Source organism: Dasypus novemcinctus, chromosome 23 (assembly GCF_030445035.2).
Source record: "Dasypus novemcinctus isolate mDasNov1 chromosome 23, mDasNov1.1.hap2, whole genome shotgun sequence".
NCBI lineage: Eukaryota > Metazoa > Chordata > Mammalia > Cingulata > Dasypodidae > Dasypus > Dasypus novemcinctus.
The window spans coordinates 41,151,679-41,178,058 of NC_080695.1; the positions used below are offsets into that span (position 1 = coordinate 41,151,679).

Genomic DNA, 26,380 nt, shown 5'->3' on the forward strand with positions numbered 1-26,380 from the left:
GTAAGTGCACTTTTATTAATAAAAGAAAAAGAAAATTCCTTTGTGCTAAGCTGGCTGGTCTTAGTCATGTGACCTCATAGTCTTTAACAGAATTATATCGAGTTGGTTTATTTTCTTTTAAAAAATTTTTTTTCCTCCTTCTCTCCCTCTCTTCCTTTTTCCTTTCCTTCATCCTCTTTTTTTTTTTTCCTTTTCTTTTTACTTGTGGGTTGGTTGAAGTAGGAAGTCATGTGTTCCTACTCAACCCTACTGGAACTGCTGTCTTAGCTTGCCACTGCGGTACATTTTAGGACAAAAAGTCTTTTTAAAAGCAGAAAATAGAAGCAAACGGGTCTCATTTGCTTTGGCAGAGTGAACAGCATTCCCTTAAACGTAGCTCTGAGTAAGACCTAATATCAAAGGTGATCTTTTAAGTCCCAAGTTCCAAGTGACAGGAGTGACTCTGCAGTTAAAATACTCCCTCCATCTTTCCTCCTTGTTATTTTTGCATGTTAATTATCTAGGAGGTGTTTTACAAAGGGATGTCACCTATTTTCTATCTTTTCCTCAGGTCATTCTGAGTCTGGCTGCCAGGTGGAATAAGGGGCTCTTCTGATCTTGCTTTGACAATCTCAGGTGGAATGCCTTCTCCTGGTACAGCACTTGAGACTCTGGCAGCTGGAGGAATTCATGTACTCATGTTCTCTGGCCTTTGGGTATCTGGGATAAGTAGTGAGAAATAAGAACATGCATCCAACTAGCTCTATAAACTGTTTAGATGAGAGCTGAAAAGATGGGTTTCTTATTGCTGATATGTAGAAACACTGATACTTTCTAGTAGGTATTAGTGGACTCTGGATGGGAACAGAATGGAGAGGTGGATCAGATTGGACCCTTCTCTTAAGGAGCCTCTGAGCAGATCTCAGGTGCCTGGCTGATGCCATTTTCTCAGTTGGCATTTGCCTCCTGTTCTTTAGCTCCTCATTTCCTTAGGTAGCAGGCTCCCCATCAACGGCCAATATAGCATTCCTCTGAGCTTCCTAACCTAACCAGCTACTGCTATGAGCCATCTTGTTTTGCTCTGTTTTCCATGTCAGGGTCTATTGCTTAGCTTGCAGAGATGAAACTAAGGTGATTAGGGAGAGGGACGGCCACAAAACCAGTGTTATCTACCACCACTTATTCAGATTGGAATTGCCTTGCTTTCTCTCTTCTTTCGTACTTTTTTTTTTTCCTTTGGCTCTGATATGCTTGGGCAAGGAGGAATATGTGAGCCATGTGCAGTTCACTATGGAGGTGTAGGCCTGTCTTCGGAGGGTTACACATTTAGATGTCAAAAAGATGAAGGCTGGCCCAGAATATTAGAAGTTGAAAGGACTAGTCCAGACCCCTCAATTTAATGTTGGGGTCATTGAAACTCAGGGAGGTTAAGTGACTTGTTTAAGGACACACAAAGCTTAGGGAAATCTTGGACCAGAAGGGAAGGTTTCCTGGGAGTAGACTGTATCACCTCACGACTTCTGGAGTCTGCTTAGGTGTTGATAATGTGCATGGTGTTCTTGGGCCATCATCATCCCTTAGGGAAGGGGTACATCCTGGCACATGATCATAGCACAGAACAGTAGTGAGGCCATCGATGTGGAGTAGAAAATGTACAATCAGGCTGTTTGGGTTTGACTCCCTTTTTCTTCTTATGTTGCCTGTGTGACCTCAGGCCAAATTAACCTCTCTGCAGTTTTCCCATCTGTGGAATGAAAATTATGGCATCTCCCTCATAGGGTGGTAGTGAATTAAATGCAGCAATTCATATAAAGCCCTTAGCACTGGTCTCGGACACAGACTAAGTAAACATTCAGTAAACAGAGGTAATTATTTTTAAAATAATGCTATTAATAAATTTATTTTTAAATCACCTCTAGCCATGGGCCAACCATATTGGCCCTCTCCCTCTTTCCTTCCATTTATACCTCCAGCCATTTAAGGGCCAGAACAAGCCCTGTCTTTTCCTTGAAACCTTCCCTGTGGCATGGGGAATCTGACAGATCTGGTTTCATTTCCCAGTTCTACTGCTTTTAATAGTTAAGAAACCTGTTTCTTTTTTGTAAAATCTATAACAACCTATTTCCCAGGGTGTTGTGAGGTATGAAGGTAATGATGCATGTGAAACATGAAGATGGGGCCCCATCTCCACAAACATTGGTTCCTCTTCCTCATTCCCTCTGCCTTTGTTTCTGCACCCTCCATTCATACTTCTCTCTTCTTTGCCTACCCCAGTTGCACTGTGTTGTATGACTTTGCCCTCCTGGGAGTTCTGTTTTATGAGGAAGTTCTATCTCAGCAGTAGATAGTAAGCCCTTACAGCGCAGAACATGCCCTCTAGGGAACAGCTTCCTGACCCCTCTTGTGAGCTAGAGCTTCCACAGGGATGGACCAACTCCAACCTCTAGAATTGCCCTCTGGGCCCAACAGTGCCTGTTTCAGGCCATGGGCCAGGCTGGGTAGCCAACCCCATTCCTGGGGATAGTAGCCAAAGCTGGCACAGGGGAGGAGGGAGTCTGGAGGCCGATGTGGGTGGGGGAGAGGAGGGAGAAAGGGAGGAAGGGAGGGAGGTAGAAACAGTGGGAGCTGAGATGGAGGGAGAAAAGCTGGAGGCTGATCTGCATCCACCATAAGGCTGAGCAGTTACTGTCTTCCATCTTTCAGGTAAACACCCAAAGCTATAACTGTGCTTAGAAATAGGTGTCCCAGGTTTTTTTTTTTCTTTATTCTTATCTTTCCTTTCTCCCCATCCCTTCTTGTCCTTGACTCCATTCAACCCATTTAAACCATTTAAATTAGGCAGGAGGGCAGAGTAGCTTTTTGTGAGAAAAAGAGAGCTGCTGCATACCCGAATTGCCACAGCAGAACTAAGCTGGCTACTGAAAGGAGCACTTTTCTGGGAGAAGGGAGACATGTTACTGTCACCAACTTTGCAATAATAGTAACAGCAGCTAAAATAAAGGTTAATGCTTACTGAATAGTTTCTGTGAGCCAGGTATTGGACAGAGCATTTTACATGGATTAATTCATTTTATCTTATGTAGCAGTCTTTTGAGGTAAAGCTGCCATCATTGCCCCCATTTTAAAGTTATAATACATATGGATGGTCATAACTGAAATCCAGGTGTGTTTGATCCCAAAGCTCTTCACTTAATTACTCTGTCCTTGATTTCTCCCTTCCTAGATAAGTTCCTTGACCTAGTTGTGTCTCCATTTCTCTTCCTATAAAATGGGGGTAATTATTTCACAGCGCTACATTTATATATAGCTATTATAGCATACTAATAAATACAAAGCCATGCTTGTTAAAAATGATGGTTCATTACTGATGAAAAATTTGACTCAGGGTGCTCAGGTTCTGCAGAGGCTTTCCACTTCAGAGAAGTGGCAGAGATGGAAGAGGGCATGATTGAAAAGGCAGTTCTAATAAATTGAATCTAAACAAATAGCCAGCTAGAAAATCCTGTCTTTTGTGATTCCCAGAGCTGGGACCAAGCCTTGAAAGTCTGAAAAGTGCCTGAAACCTGACCCCCAGGTCAAGGACAGGGACTGGCAAGCATTGGAAAGGGTCCATCCAGAGAGTACAATAAATACCTGGCAGGGTTTTACCCAGGATCAACCACAAGGAAGTCCAGACCTGCAGAGAACCTGGTTCCTGGACAGTAATGCATTTGAGCAGGGTCAGCATTGGGGTTCAATAGACTGGTCTGTTTTTGAGCAGGAGAGAACCCTAGCTAAGAGCTTAAGGCAGGGGTAGGAGTCCTGACCAGGCCTGGGGAAGCTGAGGCCTGGAGCCCATTGTTCACACAGGCCAACAGCTGGGGTGTCCAGTGGGCTACTAATAATAAAAGCTTTCATTGCAAGTGTTTTCTGTGAGTTGAGCAAAGTACACCAGGTACCCTTTATATGCATTTCCTGCTATAATCCTCAGAACACCTCTAAGAGACAGAAAACATTTTATAGACTGGGGAGACTTAGGTTTTGAGAATCAAGTGTCTTGCTCAGGTTTGGACAAGTTGCCAGTGGTAGTGTTGGGATTTGACTTCAGAGTTGGATCTCTTAGCCATTCTGATGGTCTGAAATATCACGACCTCTAGGGTCTATGCAGGTGGGTTGACCTTGGAGGGGGGACACCCTTGAGCCCTGGGCACAGACTTTCCCCATTGAGAGAGCTATGGGGCCACTTCTGAACTTGCCCCTCTGCAGGCTTTCTTTGCTGTACACGGCTTAGCAGTTTAGCCTAGTGGTAAAGGCCATGGTCTCTTGAGTCAGACATAACACTGGTTCTGTTATATAATCTTGGCAATTTACTTTACTCTGAGTTTCAGTTTCCCAGTCTTTAAATGGGAGTTTTAATAGTACCTACCTTATGGGGTTGTGGTAGGAGGATTTATGAGTTAATGCCCACAAAGTACACAGCTTAGTGCCTGGCACCATATCAAGTGCTCAAAAATTGATAACTGCTATTGTTAGCTATTGGCCAGCAGTTAGTGGAGTGGGTCCAGAGAGACCTTCAATTTGAAACACTTGAAGTGCCACAGCCCAGGACACAGGCAGGCACTGCTATTGAGTCTGGGGATAAAACTAGAACCCAATGTATTTTCCCAAAGAAAAGGGGCAGATAAAAGAAGGGAGTCATTGGACAGTAATCAGGGGCTGTGCTCTTCAGACTGCAATTCTTTTCTTCTGGATTGAGACCACCACTTGCATTGATGGAATGGAGGCATTTCAAAGACGTTGTCCTGAATGGGAGAGCCTGACCTTCTGACACTTGCTAAATGGAGCTTTCCCTCCTTTTTTTCATCTGCTGGCCTTCAGGTTGCAACTGATTCTGCTGTGTCAGGTTGTCAAAGATGCTCTTAGGTGGAGGGCTGGTTGGGTAAACAGGGTTAGGGTTAGGGTTAGGGTGGATTAAGACCTCTTTGGGAGGGAGTCCCATCTGTTCTGTTCCTACCTGCGGATCTTGGCACCAGGATTTGCAGGAAGCTGATGTAAAGCAGTATGTGTCTGGAGTGCAGGAGGTGAGTGACCTGAGATAGATAGGTCAGACCAAGGTTGGGAAATCCTGTAATGTCTTTGGGCACCCCAGTCTCCCCTGCAGCTGGAGCTGAACAGCAAGCTGTGTTCCTGTGCGTGTGCCTGGGAGTTAGATCTGCCTGTCTGTGAGCATGTGGGGTTTGTGGAAGTTTGGGCCTTTTTGTTTCTTTTAGCACTCTGGTCTTTGGAAACATAAATCTGGAAACCAGACCCTCCACATGGTGTTGTCCTGCTTGTTTTGAGATAATTCAGCTTGAACAGTTGCTTTCCTTGTATGATGGTCTTAAAAGAATTAACCCCTTGCCTTTTAAATTTTTAGTAGGCTGTGCTTATTGCTCACATTATACATTATAAAATACATTATAAAAAGAACTTACTTGGGTCTACATTAAGACATCTGTATAAGGCTTTCAGTTGTATTTTGAACCTAAATGAAATTGCAAGTCTTTTGAGGGCATGTATAGACATGTCTTTTTGTCATTTATTCCTTTAGAGGTTGGGGAATGGGACACACCCTGGTGAGAATAATTGCTACTAACAACAGGAATGATCCAGTCTTCATTGTAAACTTGTGCACTCAAAGCTTACCCTTAGAAATCTTTTTGAAGATGACCCTGATTTTATCCTCCTTTCTCTGGAGGAGGCTAAGTTCTTCAGGTAAAGTTCATAGTTTTACCACCCTTTTACTCTACTGCCAATTCCTTAAGGGCTTTTAATTTGGATCATGAAGGTCCACAGAAGCTCCCTAGAACTGGGAAACATTGGAATGACTGGTTTGGTTTGGGGTATACTTTACCTAACATACTTCTCCTGGATCCTGGTCTGTATTTTCTGTTAACATCATCATTTCAGTGGCTACAATTATTATAGCAGCTGGCAAATTTTACAATTAGATACTAAATTGTAAATACATCTTCCAGTAGACTAGTTGAAGGTAGGAATAAGGGTCCCTGGTAGTCTTAGAGAAACAGTCTGACCTTGGTTGGGCTCAGAAATTTCTAGTAATTCTTTAAAAAAATACATTTCAATTATAGAAATAAACCGCCACGAGGCATTTGTTATATATTATTTGAGCCTTTTCTTTTTCATCTAGCACTTATCCTACCATTAGAGATTCTATTTGGAATCAGCTTTTAAAGTAGAGATTCCTCTCGGAGGACTGAGCCTATAGAGCCTCTAGCCACTCACATTTAGTGTGAATTTGGCTTACATTCTGTAAACTGCCTCACCAAGGACCTAAGGGAAAGAGATAAAACCTTGGAGACCTGGATATTTGGTTTGGCAAATAGGCTTTGATGGATTGGGGGAGGCATAAAGGGGGGGGGGGGCGCAGGCACTTTACCTACTTTACAGTGTAGGGCCTGAAGGTCATTTGGAGAAACCAGAGACACCTTTCACGTTGTTTGGTTGGCCCCTGCTTGTAGTCACAATACTGCAAGTCCTTCACCTCATCTTTTTTTTTTTTTAATTAATTTATTTCTCTCCCTTACTCCCCCCCCCCCCCCCCCCCCCCCGCCTGCCCCGGTTGTCTCTTCTCTGTGTCTGTTTGCTGCATCGTCTTCTTTGTCCACTTCTGTTGTTGTCAGAGGCATGGGAATTCTTTTTGTTGCGTCATCTTGTTGTGTCAGCTCTCCGTGTGGGCGGCGCCATTCTTAGGCAGGCTGCACTTTCTTTCACAGTGGGTGATCCTTATGGGGCGCATTCCTTGCGCGTGGGGCTCCCCTACACGGGGGACACCGCTGTGTGGCACAGCACTCCTTGTAAGCATCAGCACTGTGCATGGGCCAGCTCCACATGGGTCAAGAAGGCCCGGGGTTTGAACCGTGGACCTCCCATGTGGCAGACGGACGCCCTAACCACTGCGCCAAGTCCGCTTCCCTTCACCTCATCTTTAAATACCATCATAAACTGTATCACTGTCGTAGTTATGGCCACTATTCTCTCCCTGTTCATCCTAATCAAAAAGATAATCAAGGGAATGTTGACATTAGGGACTAGGTGTCGAACCTTTTTATTTTTTCCTTCTGTTTTAACTCAGATCCAAATAACTTTCTTATGTGATGGCAAGTTGGTAAGGCAGATTTCCTCTGGAACATTTCTGGCAAAATTGAAGTCTTCCTTGATGCATTCTGCATCTTTGTAACCTGTGTTACCTTTTTAACCTGCGTTACCTTAAGAATTTTAGGAGTTTCCCTTACTAGTTTTCTATATGTGCCATTGTCTCTGGGAAGAACTGCATTTCCAATGTGAAGGTATAGAGCTGATGTACAAGGGTGGTGATAGATGGGCAGGGACTTTGGGTGTCTCCCTTGGTTCATTGTTGACTCCCTGATGAAATGGACTGGTGTGTCAATGGGCAGTCCCTAGAGGGGTAGCATCCATACCATGTCTCCCTTGCGAGGTGACTGCGCTCTGATTTCCCTCCAGGTTGGCTGGCTCCTCTGGCTGATGGCATGTTGAGGCACATGGGCCAGGGGCAGCAAGGGCATCCAGTCCAGAGGGGGCCACTCTAGAGGCCAGGCCACCAGCACCATGGGCCAGTGCGTCACCAAGTGCAAGAATCCCTCATCCACCCTGGGCAGCAAGAATGGAGACCGTGACCCCAGCAGCAAGTCACACAGCAGGCGGGGAGCAGGCCACCGCGAGGAACAGGCGCCAGCCTGTGGCAAGCCAGGTGGGGATATCCTGGCCAATGGGACCAAAAAGGCAGAAACTGCCACTGAGGTCTGCCAGCTGCCAACGTCCTCAGGAGATGCTGGGAGGGAGCCCAAGTCCAATGCTGAGGAGTCTTCCTTGCAGAGGTTGGAAGAACTGTTCAGGCGCTACAAGGACGAGCGGGAAGATGCAATTTTGGAGGAAGGCATGGAGCGCTTTTGCAATGACCTATGTGTTGACCCCACGGAATTTCGAGTGCTGCTTTTGGCTTGGAAGTTCCAGGCCGCTACCATGTGCAAATTCACCAGGTTAGTCGCAAATATTTTATTTCACCAAGTGAAAGAGGAGGAAAGAGAACTCCATTGGGCATTCACGCCCAGCTAGGAGAGAACTGGGTTGAATTCATAGGGGTTTGGTAAGTCTTTTCTTCTGACTGATTTCTTTATAACTTAAATTTTCTGAGTCTTTGAGGTTCTTATTCAGAGAACCTTCCCCGCCTCCTAAGAGTTAAATACACGCCCACACACACGGCCCTAGAGGAGATCTCCTGAATAGAAAGGAATCTGGGATAAGGCCCAGGCATTTCTATTTTGATCAAACCTCATGTCCAATTCTGATGGGTATCCCACATTTCTTCTCAAAGAACAAATCTTGTGCCTCATTTGTAGGTCAAGTTTCAGGCCTGTCATGGTCCACACCCACAGCATCACTAGGCATCCTCTGAGTAACTGGGCACCAGCCATCTCTGCCTGAAGTAAAATGGGGAATAATCATGGGTGAGCGCTGTTGCGAGCTGCTACCCACTGCTGTTTCAGACCTTTTCTTTAATTTCCTGACTTGCCAATTCCCTTCCTTCCTCCCTCCCTTGATATTTTTTGTGCACCTTACTGTGCCGTTGTGCCTTTGTTGCCCTTTGAAGCCAGTTGCCCATTTGCACCTGCTAGTCCTTAGCACACCATCCTTGGCCAATCAAGACAGCTGACCCAGTTATTGAGCAGTAGAGGTCCATATTGCTGTGGCCAGCAGCCTGAGGGGGTTGTTGGTGGGAGAGGGAGAACAAGATGAAGAATGAAAAAATGGACTGGGCAACCTAGCCATAAAGCTCTAGTTTAGGTTCCCCTGGGTAGGTTACCCTCCAGGCCTCATCTCCTCAGCCTGATGATCAAGGTAACAGCAGAAAGTGTTATAATGTTCAAGATACATACATAGGTTGTTTTTTAATAACAGAAAACTTTGGCCACTAGTGACAGTTACCCAGCCGGGTTCATCCAGAATCTTTGGCTCCATAAAACTCCTTTGGCAGCCACCAAAAATACAGGAGAAACAAACAGCCCATAGAAAATCAAAAGGGAAGCTGGAAGACCCCCATCTGGGGGAAGAAGGAGACTGCAGCTTAATCAGTACTGCAGAATGAGGTATGTGGCCTGAAGCTGGAGGCTTGAGTTTAGCCCCAGCTCTGGGGGGATGAATGAATGAATGGATGAACCATTATCACCACCTACCAGGTACTAGGTATTTTAGGACTTATTATGCTAACTGTTTAATCCTCACCCAAACCCCATGAAGTTAGATTTTAGTCTTGCCATTTGACAGATGAGGAAACAGGACTAATTAATGAAGAAGCTGGAATTCAGATCTAGGCCTTTCAGCCCTATAACCAGGCTCTTAGTCACTGGCACTACATTGCCTTTCAGTAAATGATACCAGCTATAATAATTACTAACTGTGCCTCCTCCTTCTTCCTGTTGCAGGAAGGAGTTTTTTGATGGCTGCAAAGCAATAAGTGCAGACAGCATTGATGGGATCTGTGCACGGTTCCCTAGCCTCTTAACGGAAGCCAAACAAGAGGATAAATTCAAGGATCTCTACCGGTTTACATTTCAGTTTGGCCTGGACTCCGAAGAAGGGCAGCGGTCACTGCATCGGGAAATAGCCATTGCCCTGTGGAAATTAGTCTTCACTCAGAACAATCCTCCAGTATTGGACCAGTGGCTAAACTTCCTAACAGAGAACCCCTCGGGGATCAAGGGCATCTCCCGGGACACTTGGAACATGTTCCTTAACTTCACTCAGGTGATTGGCCCTGATCTCAGTAACTACAGTGAAGATGAGGCCTGGCCAAGTCTCTTCGATACCTTTGTGGAGTGGGAGATGGAACGAAGGAAAAGAGAAGGGGAAGGGAGAGGTGCACTCAGCTCAGGGCCAGAGGGCTTGTGTCTGGAGGAGCAGACTTAGTGGCTCTGTCCCAGGAACAGCAGCCCACTGCCCTGCAGCCAACTGAGGAATTGGACCTTTCTGGAAATTACTGAAGATCCGGATATTTTCTACTTTACACCTTTCTCTGCCTTGTATCTGAAAGGGCTCTAAAATGCTGTATCATGTTTTAGGCACTTTCTTCATTTTTTGGTTATTTTGGTTATTTCCTTTTTTGGGGGGTCCCCCAAAACATTTGAACCTCGCTACATGTTGTGTATCTTTTTTTTGAAGCCTTCAGATAGAATAAGCCTGCCGTTTCTTGCACAAATTAGATTTTTTTTTTTGGTGGGGGAGGGTTAAAAGATCAGGGAGGGGGATGGGACGGTTAGGTTGAATTAACATTACAAAATGTTACAGTGCCAGATATCAGTTTTGCATATTCTGTTTTTCAGGGCAGGTCTGTACTGTGTGTAGTGCTGTTTACATGGTTGAATTTAGGTTGTAATAATTATAAAGATTTACACAGAGTTGAATAGCAGTGTTAACTGTTAACCACATTGCATTAATTCCCAGACGATTTAAAGCTCTTGGAGAGCCAAGGCCAGCTTGAGAGCCTTTGTAGTCTGGTGACAACCTTCTTTTAAGCTAATTTATGCGAGACCCTTATTTCCTCTCACTTCCCCCCACTTCTTGCCCATTCCTTCTTTGACCTATTGCATTTCATGTTGAGTTTATCCATCAACATGCTGCACCTGTCAGTCAAGTGAGCAGGTTTTTTTGTTTTTTGTTTTTAAACACATTGTGCTGAGAACCACTTAAGCATTGAATGCAGAGAAAGCAGTGCTACCTCAGTTTTGCTGGAAGTAGACTTGTTTGATAGTTTTCTTTCTTTGACGTTTCTGTATTTTCGTGTTGTAAATGGAAATACTTTTTTTTTTTTCATTTGCCTTGGAGCCAAAGTTTCTGTTCCTGGTGGCTGGGAAAACTGTGTGCCGGCCAACTAACTTGAAGGAAAACTGTGGTATGGAGCTCTGCTTGAGTTTTTGTTTTTTGTTTTTTTTTTAAATTTTTGTCTTTGGGGAGCATCAGCTTACTTGTCTGGCAAGTGCAGAAGCCTTGGGCTGGCCTGAACTCTGCCAAACAAATATAGAAGTGTATTTAATAGTTAAACTTTGTGCCCTTTCCCTTCTTGCTGCACCCACGTTGTCACTTAACCCCCAGGAGTTATTTATTATCTTTTTTGTTAACAGTCAGGCTCATTTGGGGTAATGTGATGACAGTTTAGGTTTACATGACCCTTTTTCCCCACCCCTAAATATGTATATATACATATATAAAATAGGTATATATTTTACCTATATAAAATATATATATATACACATATATGTATCTATATTCTTTTTTTTTTTTTTGCCTGCTAAAACTGGCCATAAAGAGGAAGCTGCCTTTAGTGTATAAAGTATAAGAAGAGTGCCAGGAAACATCAGAATGAAGGAGGCTTTGGAATCTGAATTTGGACCATTTTCACTAAAGATGAATTTTTCAGCCCTTTCCTCAGAAGGAGGGGCCCAGTTCCCCCAGACTCCTCCACACACACTGGCTCTGTTAAGGCCAGCTTTGGCTAAACTGCCACAGAGTCTAGAGCTGACTCTGGTCCTACAAGCTGTTTTCAGTAAAGGGTCCTGTTACTTTTCCATTTAAGAAAATATGTCCTCAGAAACCTGTACTGGAAGTGGGGGTGGCCAGAACTTGTATAGTTCAGCTTCCAATACTTTGGAACAGACTGAAAAGGGAATCTTTTAAATAAAAAACTTATAAAAATATTTATACTCTTGAGGTAATGAGAGTTTGTCTATTAAACATTTGGAGTTTTATCTCCTAACTGCCCCACCCCCATCCCCCACCCTGGGTGTATATTTCTCAGTCTGGGTAGGAATTGCTCATATTGAGTTCTTTTATTTGTATTCTTATGGCTCTGGGCTCCCATCTTTACAGAGATGATTATTTAAGAAGTTAATGCAGTCAGTGTCTTTCTAAAATTGACATAAAGAATGTACTTGGAATTTGATTTTAAAAAATTCCTAAACTTGACTGTTGTCCCTTCTAGAGGAGCAGATGGAAAACTTTAAAATCGGCCATAAAAGGTAGGTTAGCAATACTGTTGGAAAGCTAAAGGAGATCTCAGGTCAGATGCCTGGGTTTGTTCTGGCTAAATAGGACAGGAGCATCATGGTGTGGAGTCTCCGGGGTTCCAGCAGAAGTTTTGTGGGCTCAACTGTGGTTTGGATACCAGTCTGAAGTCTTAAAGAGACTGACTTTTTATCCAGCTAGTTTGCATCCCCAGTTCTTCCCAGTTCTGGATTGGCTAGAAGGAGGCTGCCCCTAGCCAGGCAAATCTCTACCTGACCCAGGTCAGAAGGGTATATGAAGAGGAGTATGCAAAAGACAGAAGCAGCTGAGGATTCTGAGAGTCTTGGAGGAACAAATCCTTCCCTAGCCTATAAAGAAGGCATTCCATGCATTAGGTGTACTATAGAGTGAGTGAATTTTGTTTTGTTTTAATTAACTTCAGCTTTTTTCCCCCATCTCCCAAAAAGGGCCACTTAAAAATGTTATTATTTTATTTTGAATTATCCATGTGTTACAAAGATGTAAATGAGAAGCAGAAAAGGGAGCAGTCAGGGAGGGACTTACTGTTCCTTCCAGTGTTGGGCCTCTGATGTTCAACAGTGAATTCAAGCAGTAGCTCTGGACCAATGCTTGATTTTTTCATGACCACGAGAAAAGCAATTTTTCTGCAAAGGGATCCAAGTTGTGGTTGTGGGTAGGGTTTGCAGTTGCACTTCTGCAAAATGAAAAGCCCCTGTTTCTCTTAACCTAGAAATAGGTTTACAGTTTAGTGAGTAGTACTTATTTGGAAGAGGCCAAATGCATGTCCCTCAGGTAAGCCCAAGGAGCCTTCACTTTATAACACCAGGGTGGTGTGGAGGGGCAGGGTGTTGATGCTGTTTTTTCAGGTCAGCAATATTTGAGGGTGATGACAACAATGAATTAAGGGCTGAGAAATTGCTTGTGTTTTTTTTTTTGGCAAATGGCTGCCTATGGTATCTCTTTAGCAATATATTAGAAAGCTGGTGTGATAAAACATTGCTTCATTGAATTGCTCCTTCTTCCTCCATCCTTGCCAAATTTGAATGTTTGCCTTAATTGTACCTCCTTAAATGACACTTTGCTATGCTTCAGCTGGTCACCTCACCAGCTCTTCCTTCATCCCTGCCAGATATGCCCACTTTTATGAGTTAGGTACAAGATCTCCTATCTACCCTTCTGATGAGGAAGAAAAAAAATCTAGAGCTGGGTGAAGATACACATTTCAACCAAGCCTCTAGGCTCAGGGAATTCCTTTGAGAATGTACAGGGCCGTGTTTTCAATATTAAACTACCCTAAGGAAGGTACAAACTGGCTCAGAACTGTACGGATCTTCTGGGGACTCTTGTCAAAATTCAGTCCTGAGTGCTAGAGAGTGATGGCCTGGCTTCAAGAAGTGTCAAATTGTAGCAAACAGTGGTGGGAGGATACTGGGGTATGGGTTCCTCTAAAAGTTTAAAACCCAACAGATCTGTATTTAGGACTGGTTTGCCATACTTAAAAGTTAGGTGTTTAGAGCAGGAAGCCCAAAGGTAGACCCAATTATAAGGTAAGGGCTAGAAGGAAGCTGCTACTGCTCTTTTCATGTTTTTAGTTGCCTGCTTTGCCAATTTTCCTGTGTCTTTTATGTTTGATTAGTAATGACGTGAACCCCTTAAACAAAGGTCTTCCTTAGGAATTGCAGCAGTGTTTTGTTTAAACGGCAGAAAGGACAATGATGGTTTTATACCATTTACATGTATTAATTGGGACTCATTTGAGGACCTGTCATATTGACCTTCCTCTTATCCCACAATCTGTTCTCCCAGTGTTCCCATCTCCCCATCAGAGTTTATTTCCGTGTGGTAAACTGTAGTTAATACAGCATTTGTCCAGTTTTGCATACACTCAGACTATATTTAGTGAGGATCAGCAGTTTATGTTTCTGTTTTGAAAGGAAAAAATTTGACATTTGAGCATTCATTGCAGAAGCTAAAATAGTGTGAATAGATTTCAGTAACCATCAGGGTCTGCCTCTGATTCAGGTGCTGGGGCATTTCTCTTCTTGAAAATTAAGTCCATATTCACAGATAAGCTAATCCTATAACCCACGTGCTATTCCTACCACTTTTAATACAAACCTTGGATATTGCCAAAGGAAGCCATTCAGCAGCTGCTGTGTCTTTTCCTCGACACACTTATTTACTTTGGGAGAAGTGTCTTCACTCTGACCCTGGTCCCCAGCCTCTTGTGATTAGTCTGTGATTAATTGTTCTGACCTGTTGCACTAATGAATATAATTCTAGGTTTCAAAGGGGAATTTGAAGCAGTAGGCACATGGGGCTTAGATGAATGGATCCTACAGATTACCCTGCCTTAACCCACTGAGGTGATGAGTCCACTACTCAGGTGACCCTCCATCTTTGTAGATCCCTCTTGGTTTGTGACAAGCGTCTCTGTTTCTTGAGGTTGTACAGACTTGTCAACAAGTCAATACTTTTATTTGTATTCTCTGCATTGTTGCATTCTCAAACTGGCCCCTTGAATATTTTTATTAACTTGTTTCACACGTATTTGTCTTTGATGTCTACTTTTTTTATGCTTTTTTAAATCTGGAAGGTTATTCTGCTGTTGGATTTAATAAATTTGTTTATATGATTATTGCATTTCTGAAAAAAAAAAAAAAAGCAGTGACTTTATTCTGGGGTGAGATTTACCCACCTCTCAGCACCATCTTGGATAGTAATTCATATGCTTTGGAAAATAATCCAGATGGTACAGGATCTCCAGACTCCAAACAAGGGTGTTGATCTCCAAGGTTAATAGGGTTGCCTTTGGGGTCCTAGTATTTCTAGACAAAGAGCAAACAAATTCTCACACGGCCACTGCCTAAGTAGGTAGTTCCTACTTTAGTAACCTACTGATGTGAATTTCCATGAATAAAAAAAGTGAATTTGAGCATTGTGTTAAATGGGTGGCTCTTAGATCTTTCAGGTTGGCAGTGATTAAGGCAAAAGATAGATTAGTAGAATCTAGCTTTAACTGTCAGATGCTACTGCTGGGTGACCTTTGTCAAGTTAGTGAATTTAAAATTCCTTTTACTCACCTATAAAGTTAAGATAATGTTACTTCCATCAACGAGTGTTTAGTATTTTTTTAAAAGGCTTTATAAATCACCTAAGACACCTAAGTGCTCATACATTAGAAAAAGATGTCAGATGAGTAAAGTAGGGGCTCCAGAAAGGGGGACTTGGCCTGGCTACAGGTGACCTTTCATAAATCATTGTCCTTAAGGACTCAACTTTTTCCTTCTGTGCCCAATGTGGGTGGGAGATGGGGGAGTGGGGGAGGCCTGAGAGGGATTGATTCCCTGTGCCCTAATGACTCCATCTGGCTCTCACGTTCTAGAAGCCTGATTGTGGCAGACCATTTATGACCCTTAGCTTCTTTCTGTTGTATTTTTTGTCTAGTCATTGTTATTGGCCATCTTACTCATGTTGACATCCCCTAAACATTAGACAGTTGTGGGACTAGATGGAATTTTATTTTTCTTTTCAGTTGGAAAGGGCTTGGGAGTCATAGCTATATTCTTTTTTAGCTAGGAAGGTTTTTGAGTTTTCCTCAATGAACTGTAATTTTTCTTTTCCCTTCTTCCCTTATGACAAATGCAGCATCAGATGGGGCCTGGAAGGAAATCTAGGAGGAGACTTTTCCTCACTTAAAAAATGCATTTATTCTCCAGTTCACTTTTGGGTTTGTGTCTGTGCTTTGGCCCCTCTGAGCTACCAAGCCCAGCCAGGGCCTTGCAGACAGATATAAGGAATGACAAATTGGAGGGTACTGATTTTTGATGCATTTATAGAGCCTGGAGCTATTCAAAGTATGTCACAGTGCTACATGGATTATTAACACCTTGAACCCAATTTTAAATTAGATGAGGGAAGGGCAAGCAACATCACAGTTATCAGATGAGCTTAAGGGATGTGAAGCTGGCTTTCTCTACTAGGTAAGGTATTCTGTGGGTAGTGCTGAGGATCCAAAGGAGCACAAAAGAGTCACCTCAGCATTAGCCACTTACCTCCTCACAATTTCCACTCTGGATTCCTACCTATGTCCAGAAGTGTTGGTTTGCTTGGGAAGGAGAGGCAAGGAAGCCATTACCTTTACTTTGACTTTTGAAGATACCCAATCTTTAGAAAGCCATAAGGCTGCTACTTGAGTTAACCTTGCTATGCAATGTTCTGGCCTTGATTCAGTCACTTGCATTAGGGATGCTGAGAAAGTTCTATTGGAACATGGCAGCAATAGCAAGGCCTGTGCTTACCTGGGGAGGTGCTGCTGAAATTGTTGGTATAGTAAAATATAAAGCCACAAAATATTACGGTAGTAGTAAAAGACAATATGGATACACTGTAGTACATATGTCAGCTTACATAATAAGCACTAGAAACATTTTTGCAATAATTGATAACAGTATGCATAATCCATAGGAACTCTTAAAAGTTCAGTATGGAAAAGTACTTAGCTTCCCAGTTGAAAATGGGCAAAGGTTAGGGACCACACAACACACTGAAGAAAGACTGGCCAAAAACCTTCTGGAAAAAAAGTTGCATACCTATCTAAATGGTATTCAAATAAACAAATTAAATGTTGAATGAAAAATTTAACCTATTGAATTGGTCAAGTTTTAAAACAAACCAAGCTAGCAAACACAGGGTAAAAACCTTTCTGGAATTAAAAAATCTCCATAAAAAGTGTTTTTGCCTTTCAACCCAATAATTTCACTTCCAGGAATTTTTCCTGAAGTAGTATTACCTGCCAAAGATGTATGTTGCAAGGATAATAATTGACAGCACCATACTGGAACAACTTTAATGTCAATAATATAGGGGATTGATTTAAACATTATGAGCCATTAACATGTTTTGGGATATTATGCAGCTATTAAAAACTGTTCTTGAGTAATGATGGAAGAAGTTTGACAAGTTTTAAAACATTGGCAGTTATTGACTGAGGAGTGAGATTATAAGTGATTTTTTTCTGGAGTTTTCAAATTTGTTAGTATCCTTCCTTTATAATAGGAAAAAAGATTATTCACAAAAGGAAATGAAAACACCAATGTGACTGAATGCCCTGAGTTAATCCCTACATGTCAGGATAGGCCAGGAAATGGGAGTAAATACATTAAGCCAAGTGTAATGTAAAAATGCATGAAGTTGCCCTTTCCCCCCACCCCCACAAGAAGCTGCTTCTTGCAGCAGCAGCTGCCTTGGCAGCTCTGCCTTGGCTGCCTAAAAGGGTGTGGGAAGAAAAATGCACAAACGCACTTATGAATGGAATGTGTGTTTTGCAAGAGGCCAAGTTGGCAGTTTTGGCTTCCAAAAGGTGGGAGCATCAGCCCAAAGAACAGAGTGTGCAGACTCAGAGGCCTTTTGATCCAGGCCCTAATCTCTGCAGATTTTGGGGTTGCAAATCCTTGGGGAAAATGTATCCCCAACCATCCAGGAGAAGGAAATGGACTCACCTCTTCCTAGGAGCAAGGGGAAAGCTCTTGTCACAGTGAGCCCTAATGTGCTTTGTGATCCTGCATTTGGTAAATAGCTCTCAGTAAAATATTATATATTGAACTCAATCTAGGCTTTCTCTAATCGTTGGAAATAGGTACTTAATGTCCGCATTTTAGAGGTGAGAAAAAAGGTGAGAAGATTGAGGCTCACCTTATACATCCATAGCCTAGTATTTTGTCATTTTCCATAAACTAGCCCTTTGAATTCTCACAATACTTAAAAATAGGTATTTCCTTATTTTATAAAGCTGAGGAAAAGGACTAAAATGAGACTGACTAGCTCAAGAATACATAGGAGCAGAGCTGAAGCTCCAACCCAGTACTGTCTATCCAAACGCAGGGGCCTTACTCTAGAATGTCTCTCAAGAGGTGAACAGTGGCCAAGCTTGCATAGTTTTGGAGCTCAGCAGAATGGGAAGGAATCCAGCAACACTGCTGGAAAACTGAGAATTGGAAAGGTGGGCCTTGTTAGGAACTGCCATAGGTCAAAGATTAGACAGTGGAGTATAACTAACAAAGTCCCAGCAGAGCTTTCCTATTATAAAAGAGCTGGCTTTATTCAGGGCCTTGCAGGTGAAGTCAGCAGTACACCTGGGGAATTTTCCTCCTCAGGAGGGGGTTTCAAGTAACAGTGTCCCAAACCCAAATCAAGCTTTTCAGTTCTAACTCTTGATTCTAAACTTTCACAGAATAAGCCCAGGTTTTGGAGAAGCTACATTTAAAGGATTAAACACTGCCTCAAGTACCCAACCTTGAGAGTTAATTTTAAGTAAAATTTTTTTTCTAGTATAAATAATATATACTGAATGATTATAGAAAAAAAATCCTGCCCAGACACAGATATTTGGTAAAAACTAACTTGCCAATCCCACTAGCCAGTGATACTCTTAACGTTTTGGCATATAGCCTTACAGGTTTTATATCAAGCCTGTATTGTTTTTCCTACAAAAATGGCCTCAAATGATACTCTTCTGTAACTCCTCTTTGCATATACAGTATATAAGATAGCGAACACTTCATGAATACTACGTATACAGTACCATGAATGTGCAATCTCATTTATCTTCACGGCAATCCAATTGAAGTAATTCAAGTTCATATAAGTAGGAAAGCTGGCATTCAAAGCCAGGTAGTCTGGACCCAGAACCCTACTGCCTTTGGCAGATCTCTACTAGAAATTTGTCACACACACAGTATTTTAAAATGGCTACCTAGAATTTCATTTTAATAATCCTGTGATAACTCCTTCATATGTGTTTTTGTGAAACTTTCACTTTTAATACTTTATAAGTAGAATTTTCGGGCCAGTGTAGAGAGACATTTAAAAGGTTTTTTAGGTAAGCCAGATGAATTAATCTTTTCTGGAGGGCAGCCAATATCTCTACCAGTTTTGGAACAGTGGGCCTGTACCCCCTAGGCAACGTTACCAGTTTGAGAATAGTTTAAAATGTAGAATTTGAAGCTTCTAGTTTCAAGAAGTTCTGTTGTGATGAAGGCACCTATTGGTGAGAGGGACAATGCAGCCTCATTTTGAAGGGAAAGAGGTATTCCTAAGAATGGAATTGGAAATTGGTTTACAGTGTTGCTAAAATCAAACAGACCTTTCCATTATTTTCTGTCTGGTGGACCTGCCAGATTTTTGTCATTTTTTTTTTTTTTCCACCTCCAATTTTATAACAGTTGTCAATGAGAAAGAGTCTGCCTTACAGAAATGTGCTTCACAGATTTTACAACTTTGAAAAATTATATAATATAGCTGGGTTTTCTCCACAAAGGAGTCACCCCTTCCAGTTTCCTCATCCATATATGCCATTTAATAGGAATGCTACATGGAATGAGCACCTGCACACAAACCCACTAACACAAAGAAAACATAAATTATAGTTTCTTTCCCTCACCCTCTTTCAAGATGAGGAAAGGTTGAATTTTAGGTGTTTAATTTATTGAAAATTTGTACATGCCATTTAAACAAACTAGACTCCTTAGTGTGGACACCAAGTTTCTACAAGAGCTGACTGCTGGATGGAGAGGTCTGGCAAAGTCTGGAGAGGCTGTGGCCAGACCATTTTCTGCCGTTGCCAATGAAGGATAAGAAATGGCAAATGAAAAGTGGTGTGCAGGCTCATGACAACATGTTTGGGATGCATTCCTCTTCATCTTTTATTCCCATCAGTCCTAGGCCAGAGAGAGATCCATGGGTGCTGCAACAAATGAGGAATGAAGATAGATTTTTTTTAATCCATAGTTTGAATAAATGGTTATAAATTCCTAGCTAGAAAAGGAAAGTTTTTTTCAGGTATGTGTGTGTGGCATGGGATGGGGGAAGGGCAGGTAGATGATTTATGGGAAGCTGTTGGCTGAAAGATGGATCTCAATGGAGAGATTACTGACCAGACCTAGATTCAAATCCTAATTCTGCTATTTAAGAAAAGTGAGGCAAATCATCTCAATTGAGCATCAAGTTTCTTAATCTATAAAACTACAGAATATTTAAAGTTTTATTTTTTGGGGTTTTTAAAAGGACTACAGATAATCTAATATATACTGAACACTGACTACATGCCAAGTACTGTTCTAAGTATTTCATATGTATTGTCTCATTCCTCAAAACAACTCATTTATGTAGGTACAATTATTATCTCCATTTTTCAAATAAACAGGTTCAGAATCATAACTTGCACAAATCATACAACTATTGGTAAGTGACAAAACCCAGATTTCAATAATGGCAGTCTGTCATCAGAGTTCTCATAAATTTCTCAAACTATTTTTTAATTCATTTTACTTAAAAACTGTATAGCACCTACTATGTGCCAGATATTTTTCAAGAAACCTACAAAAAAACAGCCATTATTTAATAATGTAAATCACCTGACACAGTGCTTAGAAATTAGGAGTCATCTAACACATGTTAGTTCCCTGCCACTTTGTCATATATATTCATGATGTTAGGTTAGATGAGAGGGCTGAGCTTTCTAATGCAAAACAAGCTGAGTCAGGCAAAGACAAAGATTCTTGCCACCTGATTTCTGAACTTAAGCTAACAAGTATTAGTCTTTTTGGATATGGAGGACTAGAGCTTTGAAGGCTAAAGAGCAACTTTGTCATCAGACCATCAGGGTTCAAATCCTGACTGACATTTACGAGCTATGAGACCTTTATGCAAATTGTTTAATCTGAATCCTTTTTACCAACTATTAAATGGGGATTCTATCAACCTCAACCCAAAATACATAAAATCACCTTGGCATAATACCTGATGCATATTAAGGGTTTGATAAATCATAGCAAGTACTAATATATTCAATATCTTAGCAGGTACCAGAAATGCAAAATTACTTGAGGCCTCCAGCCTGAGCAAATCTATTCTCTTTGCTCTCCTTTTTCCTGAACTGCTTGGTTTCCCAAGGACATCTGTTTTGGCATCATAGTGATAACTGTACAGATAAGGCTTAAAGAAATGAGCCACACAGCTAGCTTACATGATTTGGGAAAATGCATATGCCTGTGTCTGGATTTGATCAATATGGCTGCTGAAGTCAATGTGAATGTTAAAAGAAAGGAGTAACATCAGGCTTCCTCACTGCAGTATTTGCTGTGTCCAGAGGATCTTGTTCTTCTGTCTTGTTGAATCTGTCTTAAGATCTTTACCTCAGGCAGTACTGTAAGCCTAGATGCTCCCTGACTCCAACATTCTCCAAGCCCTCATCCTCTTGCGGCCCACTGAAACTGTAACACAGCCCAGCCAATTTTCAAAGGAGAAAGCTTTGGGCCACTTGACTTAGTTTGCTTACACAATGGGGGACTGCATCTAAGTATTCTACCTGGGAACATGAAAACCCAGTCTTCTATTCTACCCCTAGCCTCTGTACTTTGGCCCTTAGGAGCTGTGCTTGTGCAGGTGTGCTGTTCCCACAGCCCACACTGTTAACCAAAAAGCTTTTCTGGCAACTTATGGTCCTTTTAACCTGCTGTTAGCCTACCCACAGCCAATGAAAAGTATTTCAGTTTTAAGATTACCCCCCACCCAATGCAAACACCTAGTACTTATTTCTGCTTCTCAGAGACAGCAATTTTCTCATGCAGCCCAGCAGGAAGCCCTCTCAAGTGTGGGTCCAAGATGCATGTTACAAAGACTTCATGGGGAAACGGACTTTGGCCCAGTGGTTAGGGCGTCCTCGTCTACCACATGGGAGGTCCGCGGTTCAAGCCCCGGGCCTCCTTGACCCGTGTGGAGCTGGCCCATGCGCAGTGCTGATGCGCGCAAGGAGTGCCGCGCCACACAGGGGTGTCCCCCGCGTGGGGGAGCCCCACGCGCAAGGAGTGCACCCATAAGGAGAGCCGCCCAGCGCGAAGGAGAGAGCAGCCTGCCGAGGAATGGTGCCGCCCACACTTCCCGTGCCGCTGACGACAACAGAAGTGGACAAAGAAACAAGACGCAGCAAATGGACACAGAGAACAGACAACGGGGGGGGGGGGGGATTAAATAAATAAAACAAAACAAAACAAAACAAAGACTTCATGATAGGAAATTAATTTTTGATCCAGTTTTCAGGACCTGAGGTGTTCATTTTTTGCCATCTGGGACCTAGGGCCTGGGAAAGAATACTAAAAATGCAGAATTGTAAGAGAGTTAAATAATACAGTCCAATAGTTTTCAAACTGCTGAAAAATATCCGTGCCCTCCTTCCCCCTCAACCTCCTAATACATACACACATTCATTTATCTAACCACTTACTTATATCCGCAACTGCCCATTTTTGTTTTGGGATTTAACATCAGTTTTTCTTTAAATAAAAGAGTTTTATAGCTAAAAGGGTTTGAAAATCACTAATTCACTCCAAATCCTTCACTTAACCAAATGAAAATTGAAACCCATAGTGGGAAAGTGATAGAGCTTGGTTAGGACCCAGAGTCCTGCTTGAGTATCCTCAGGCTCAGAAGCAGTCATACTAGCCCTGCTATCTCTTAAAAATAAATAGAGGTGGCAAGGACAGAGAAGGCAAGGAAGGCAGGAACATGATCCTAGTATGTGGGAGGATAGGCCCTACTCATACTTAAGCATGGGCCTTGTCCGAGGACTTCCTGAATGTATTTGCCCGCCTTTGTGTGTATGTGTGTGTGTTTTCTATTTATTTTTTCTTGACTATTTTTATTCAAGTGAGGTTAGGCAGCTGCAGGACCTAATACCTCCGGCTTTAAACTGGGATATGCTATGTCCTTGAGGGAGCAATAAGTGAAATTATTTAAGAACATATATATGTAAAGTGGGAATATACTACCTATCAGGGCTACAGTAAGAATTAAGAGATGGTTCATGGAAGTCCTCATTATGTGCCTAGACTTCAACAAAAGGCCTTTCTCCAAGAACAGCTAAAGCCCAGAGGCCAAAGTCATAAAGGGACAATCTTTCATAGTCCTTACCTCTTGGTCCCTGGCAGCAGGATAAGGCAGAAGGTGCCTGGGCACAGACTGTGGTAGAGCTTTCCAATCTTCCGGCCCCAGCGCCAGGCTGCTATCTTTGGGTGGTCCACCTTCAGTGTCTGGGATCAAAGCCATATATCAACACTCAGCCATAGCACCCTCTGTTTGCCTTTGGAGAGGATGGAACACTCTTCCTGAGGCTCTAGGGCCATGGGCACCCAGGGAAGGTTCCATACAAATCCCCTGATCGAAGCTACAGCCCACACTGCAGGATTGTCTATCCACCCCAGAGTCAGTTTATGGCTTCCTCAGAGAAGGAAGACTGCTGTCCTTTCCTCCAGTTGAGTCTTCTAGGGCCTTGAGCTAGGGGAGCCAGACTCTAGTCTGGCCTGTGCCATTAAGTATCTTTTTGACCTTGGACAAGTCACTTACCAGCTCTGGCCTCTAGTCCTCATTTGCTAAGGTTAGTTAGATTAGGGCAGGATATCCCAAATTTCAGTCATTCACATTTGGCCTTCACCATTTTCTTTTGCATCCCTGTAATTTTTTCTTTAAAGTGAGTCAATTTCTTTCTTAGCCTTGTCTAAGCAGTATTATCTGTGAAATCACATGTCCAGGGTGATTGTTATGTATGTTAATGAGTATTAGAAAAACAAACAAAATCCATGTATGAACACCAAATACCATCGTGTGTGTACTCCACTTTGGGAAACTATAGACTAGATCACTGAAGACTTGTCCAACTCTCTGATTTACTACCTTAGTCCCTCAAAGTTCCTTGGAAATCTGCCTGGAGGACTAAAAACCTGATATTAGTAGGTATGACGGGAGCAAGGCCTATGAGGAATCTTGGAGAAAGACAGATGTGACCAGGGCTGGAAGAAACTGAAGAGGGACATAAGACTAGAACCAGGGCAGGAAAAGAAACTGAAGGCTTAGTCACTGAGCAGGACTCTCCTGACTGATTTCCAGAAACAAAGCTCAGAGCCAGCCAACCAGAACAGCTGACTTTCCCCTCTAATCTCAGGATATACTCATTCATTAGCTCACCTGTAAGGCCTGCTGCTCTGAGGCAGGAGTTATGACATGAAGCCCTGGGGGCCTTCTTGATTCTGGAGGTAAGCCCCTGAGCCATGCGTGGAGGTGCCTGGGGGTTAGGGCATGTCTGCCTTTCAGCTTCCAGTCTTTGCCTGTGAGAATGTCTAGGGCCATCTGGGCACTGCCAAAAGTTTTGAATTCTGAAAACAAAAATATACCCACCCCACCCCCAAAAGCTATTACCAAAGGCCAAGAAACCTGGTCACCGTTCAAGGTGGTACCCACCCAAGGCCATGTGAGGAGAGAATCAGAAGTTGCCCTTCTCTGACCTCATGCTATCACCACCCCAAATCTCCTTCCCCAAGGATACACTGGTGGCTTAGACTTACTTAGGAAACAGTACTTTTTCTGCTTTCCACTTTTAAGATCTTTAGGCAAAATCACAGCTTCTAGGCCAAGGAAAAGGCTAGATTGTTTTAACAGGTGTTCTTTGAAGGTTTCATTCACTCCAGATAGGTAAATAGTACCTCGGTTCTCAGAATCTCGTTCCAGCTCATTCACGAGGGTGTCACAATCAAGTGTAAGCTCTGTGACAGGCCTCTGTACCTAACCGAGGAAAGATAATGTTAACAGTAAAAAGTCACCACTTCGACCCCCAGGCTTGTTATATACTAGCTAGAGTCCTTGGGTAAGTAACTTAATTTTGCAGTTTCCTCCTCTGTAAAATGAAGCTTATAACTTACTGCTTTACAGAACTATGCTGTAGATTAAACTGACATATATAATACATAAATATATTTATGTATTACGTATTTATGTAAATATCCCCCCCTACCCTGGCCAATAGAAATCAATCCTTCTTCCTACCCCTAATGAAATTCTGTTTACTTGCATAAGAAACTTCACAATAACACCATTTGATCCCCATTAAAAGGTGAAAGAGAGGGCAACCACAAAGAATCACCCAGAATAAACAATTTGAGACCCTAACAAGTGATAAAGAGTCCAAGGAAGAACCCAATCTAGCCAAGGCTGATCTGAACAAAAACAAAAACTCTCATGTTTTTAAGTACCTCATTGCTAGGAAAACTTCAGGCTTGGCTGAAGACATTCCATAACAGAAAGTCTTGTGCCTGGGCCTTCCTAGGTGTTTCCTATACATCTCAGGGCACAGTAAATACACGCTATCTGGGCCATGGCTGAGTGAATAGTGCTGTTTTCTTCCTACCTTGATGAAGGTACCTTCTACCAGAATGCCATCTAAGGTCTCTATGGCCAGCTGGGCAGCTTCCAGAACTTCATATTGGATGCAGAGATGAGGCTACAGAAAGACCAACATTTCCTCACCCTTGTTTTCCAGGTTCAAACTAGAGAGTAGGGGCTGGAGAAGGGGCTGTATCTAGTGCCCAAAAACACCAGGATGGACACCCTTGCTGTGCTGAATTAGCTACTGATTGCAGATTGTCTCATGGTAAAATTCAACTTTAAGTGAAATCACCAAGATTCAGGAACTGGTTCTCAGATAATAGCGTTTGTCATTTAAAATTGAAGCCCTATCTTCCGGGGTGGGAGGGGAAAGCATTAACAAATTCTTTACTACCCAACTTGCTTTTCATAGTATTTATGAGTCACCAAAGCCTTATGGCATCCATGCAAGTCACAGGAGAGATTCTCATTTGTCTTTTATGTTAGGCAGGTAGCTTTCCTGTAAGCTTGGAGAAGCTAAGTTTTTCCACTGGATAGGCCACATCTCCAAATGGAACCATTGGTGTTATCCTCTCTGTACAATAATATCTTGTCTGTTCTAAAGTGGTATTCTTTACTCTCTAAGGTACTGCTTGTTCCCCATGCTTTCCTGCTTGATCTCAGAGTAGCTAAATCTTTGTGATTATCTGAGCCAGAGCCAACATATGAAAATTGGCAGATTTCCCAACTCTCTTAAAAAAATCAGAAGATCTGGCAATACTGGGTCAGCAAATGCCCCAATTGGAGCATGTCTCACCCTCTAGCTGGTAACAATCATGTTCACTTCACTAGCATTTGTCACCTGCATGGCCCCTATTGACATCTGTTTTTCCAACAGTAATCTAGAAGTTCAAATTCTGTTTTTTCTGGTCTCCTTACCTGATGTGTTTCAAGAACAAGAGTCAATGACCGAACTGGACCAAAACTCTTAAAAAGCCTCTTCAGAGACTTGAGGTTGCAATTCTTGCTAAATGGTCCAGCATAGACAGTTGACATCTCTGTCCACTTGACCCTCATCTAGAGGAAAAGTAACAGAATAAAGTGAGGAAGTAGATTAGGAAATGAGTAACAA

General features: G+C 42.5%; 2 protein-coding genes across 6 annotated transcripts in view; one reads left to right on the forward strand and one right to left on the reverse strand.

The window, feature by feature from the left end:
* Window positions 1-10,172, forward strand: part of DCUN1D3 (defective in cullin neddylation 1 domain containing 3) — a 39,019-nt gene extending 28,847 nt beyond the window's left edge. Inside the window, exons 2-3 of the mRNA XM_012531203.4 lie at window positions 7,483-8,018; window positions 9,462-10,172. Of these exons, the coding sequence (XP_012386657.1) occupies window positions 7,588-8,018; window positions 9,462-9,945 (915 nt within the window). The 5' untranslated portion in view covers window positions 7,483-7,587 and the 3' untranslated portion in view covers window positions 9,946-10,172. The remainder of the gene's footprint in view (window positions 1-7,482; window positions 8,019-9,461) is intronic.
* The window catches only part of REXO5 (RNA exonuclease 5), a 106,744-nt gene that overhangs the window by 2,218 nt on the left and 78,146 nt on the right, over window positions 1-26,380 (reverse strand). The window contains exons 14-19 of one of the 5 annotated variants that reach the window (XM_058286301.2): window positions 26,188-26,325; window positions 25,292-25,384; window positions 24,453-24,669; window positions 24,076-24,263; window positions 23,026-23,144; window positions 19,521-19,801 (exon numbers count right to left, since the gene is read on the reverse strand). In XM_058286301.2, coding sequence (XP_058142284.1) covers window positions 19,723-19,801; window positions 23,026-23,144; window positions 24,076-24,263; window positions 24,453-24,669; window positions 25,292-25,384; window positions 26,188-26,325 — 834 coding nt within the window. In that variant the 3' untranslated portion in view covers window positions 19,521-19,722. Of the gene's footprint in view, window positions 1-19,520; window positions 19,802-23,025; window positions 23,145-24,075; window positions 24,264-24,452; window positions 24,670-25,291; window positions 25,385-26,187; window positions 26,326-26,380 lie in introns of those variants that run through there. The other 4 variants (XM_058286302.1, XM_058286304.1, XM_058286305.1 and 1 more) reach the window with 4 other exon arrangements.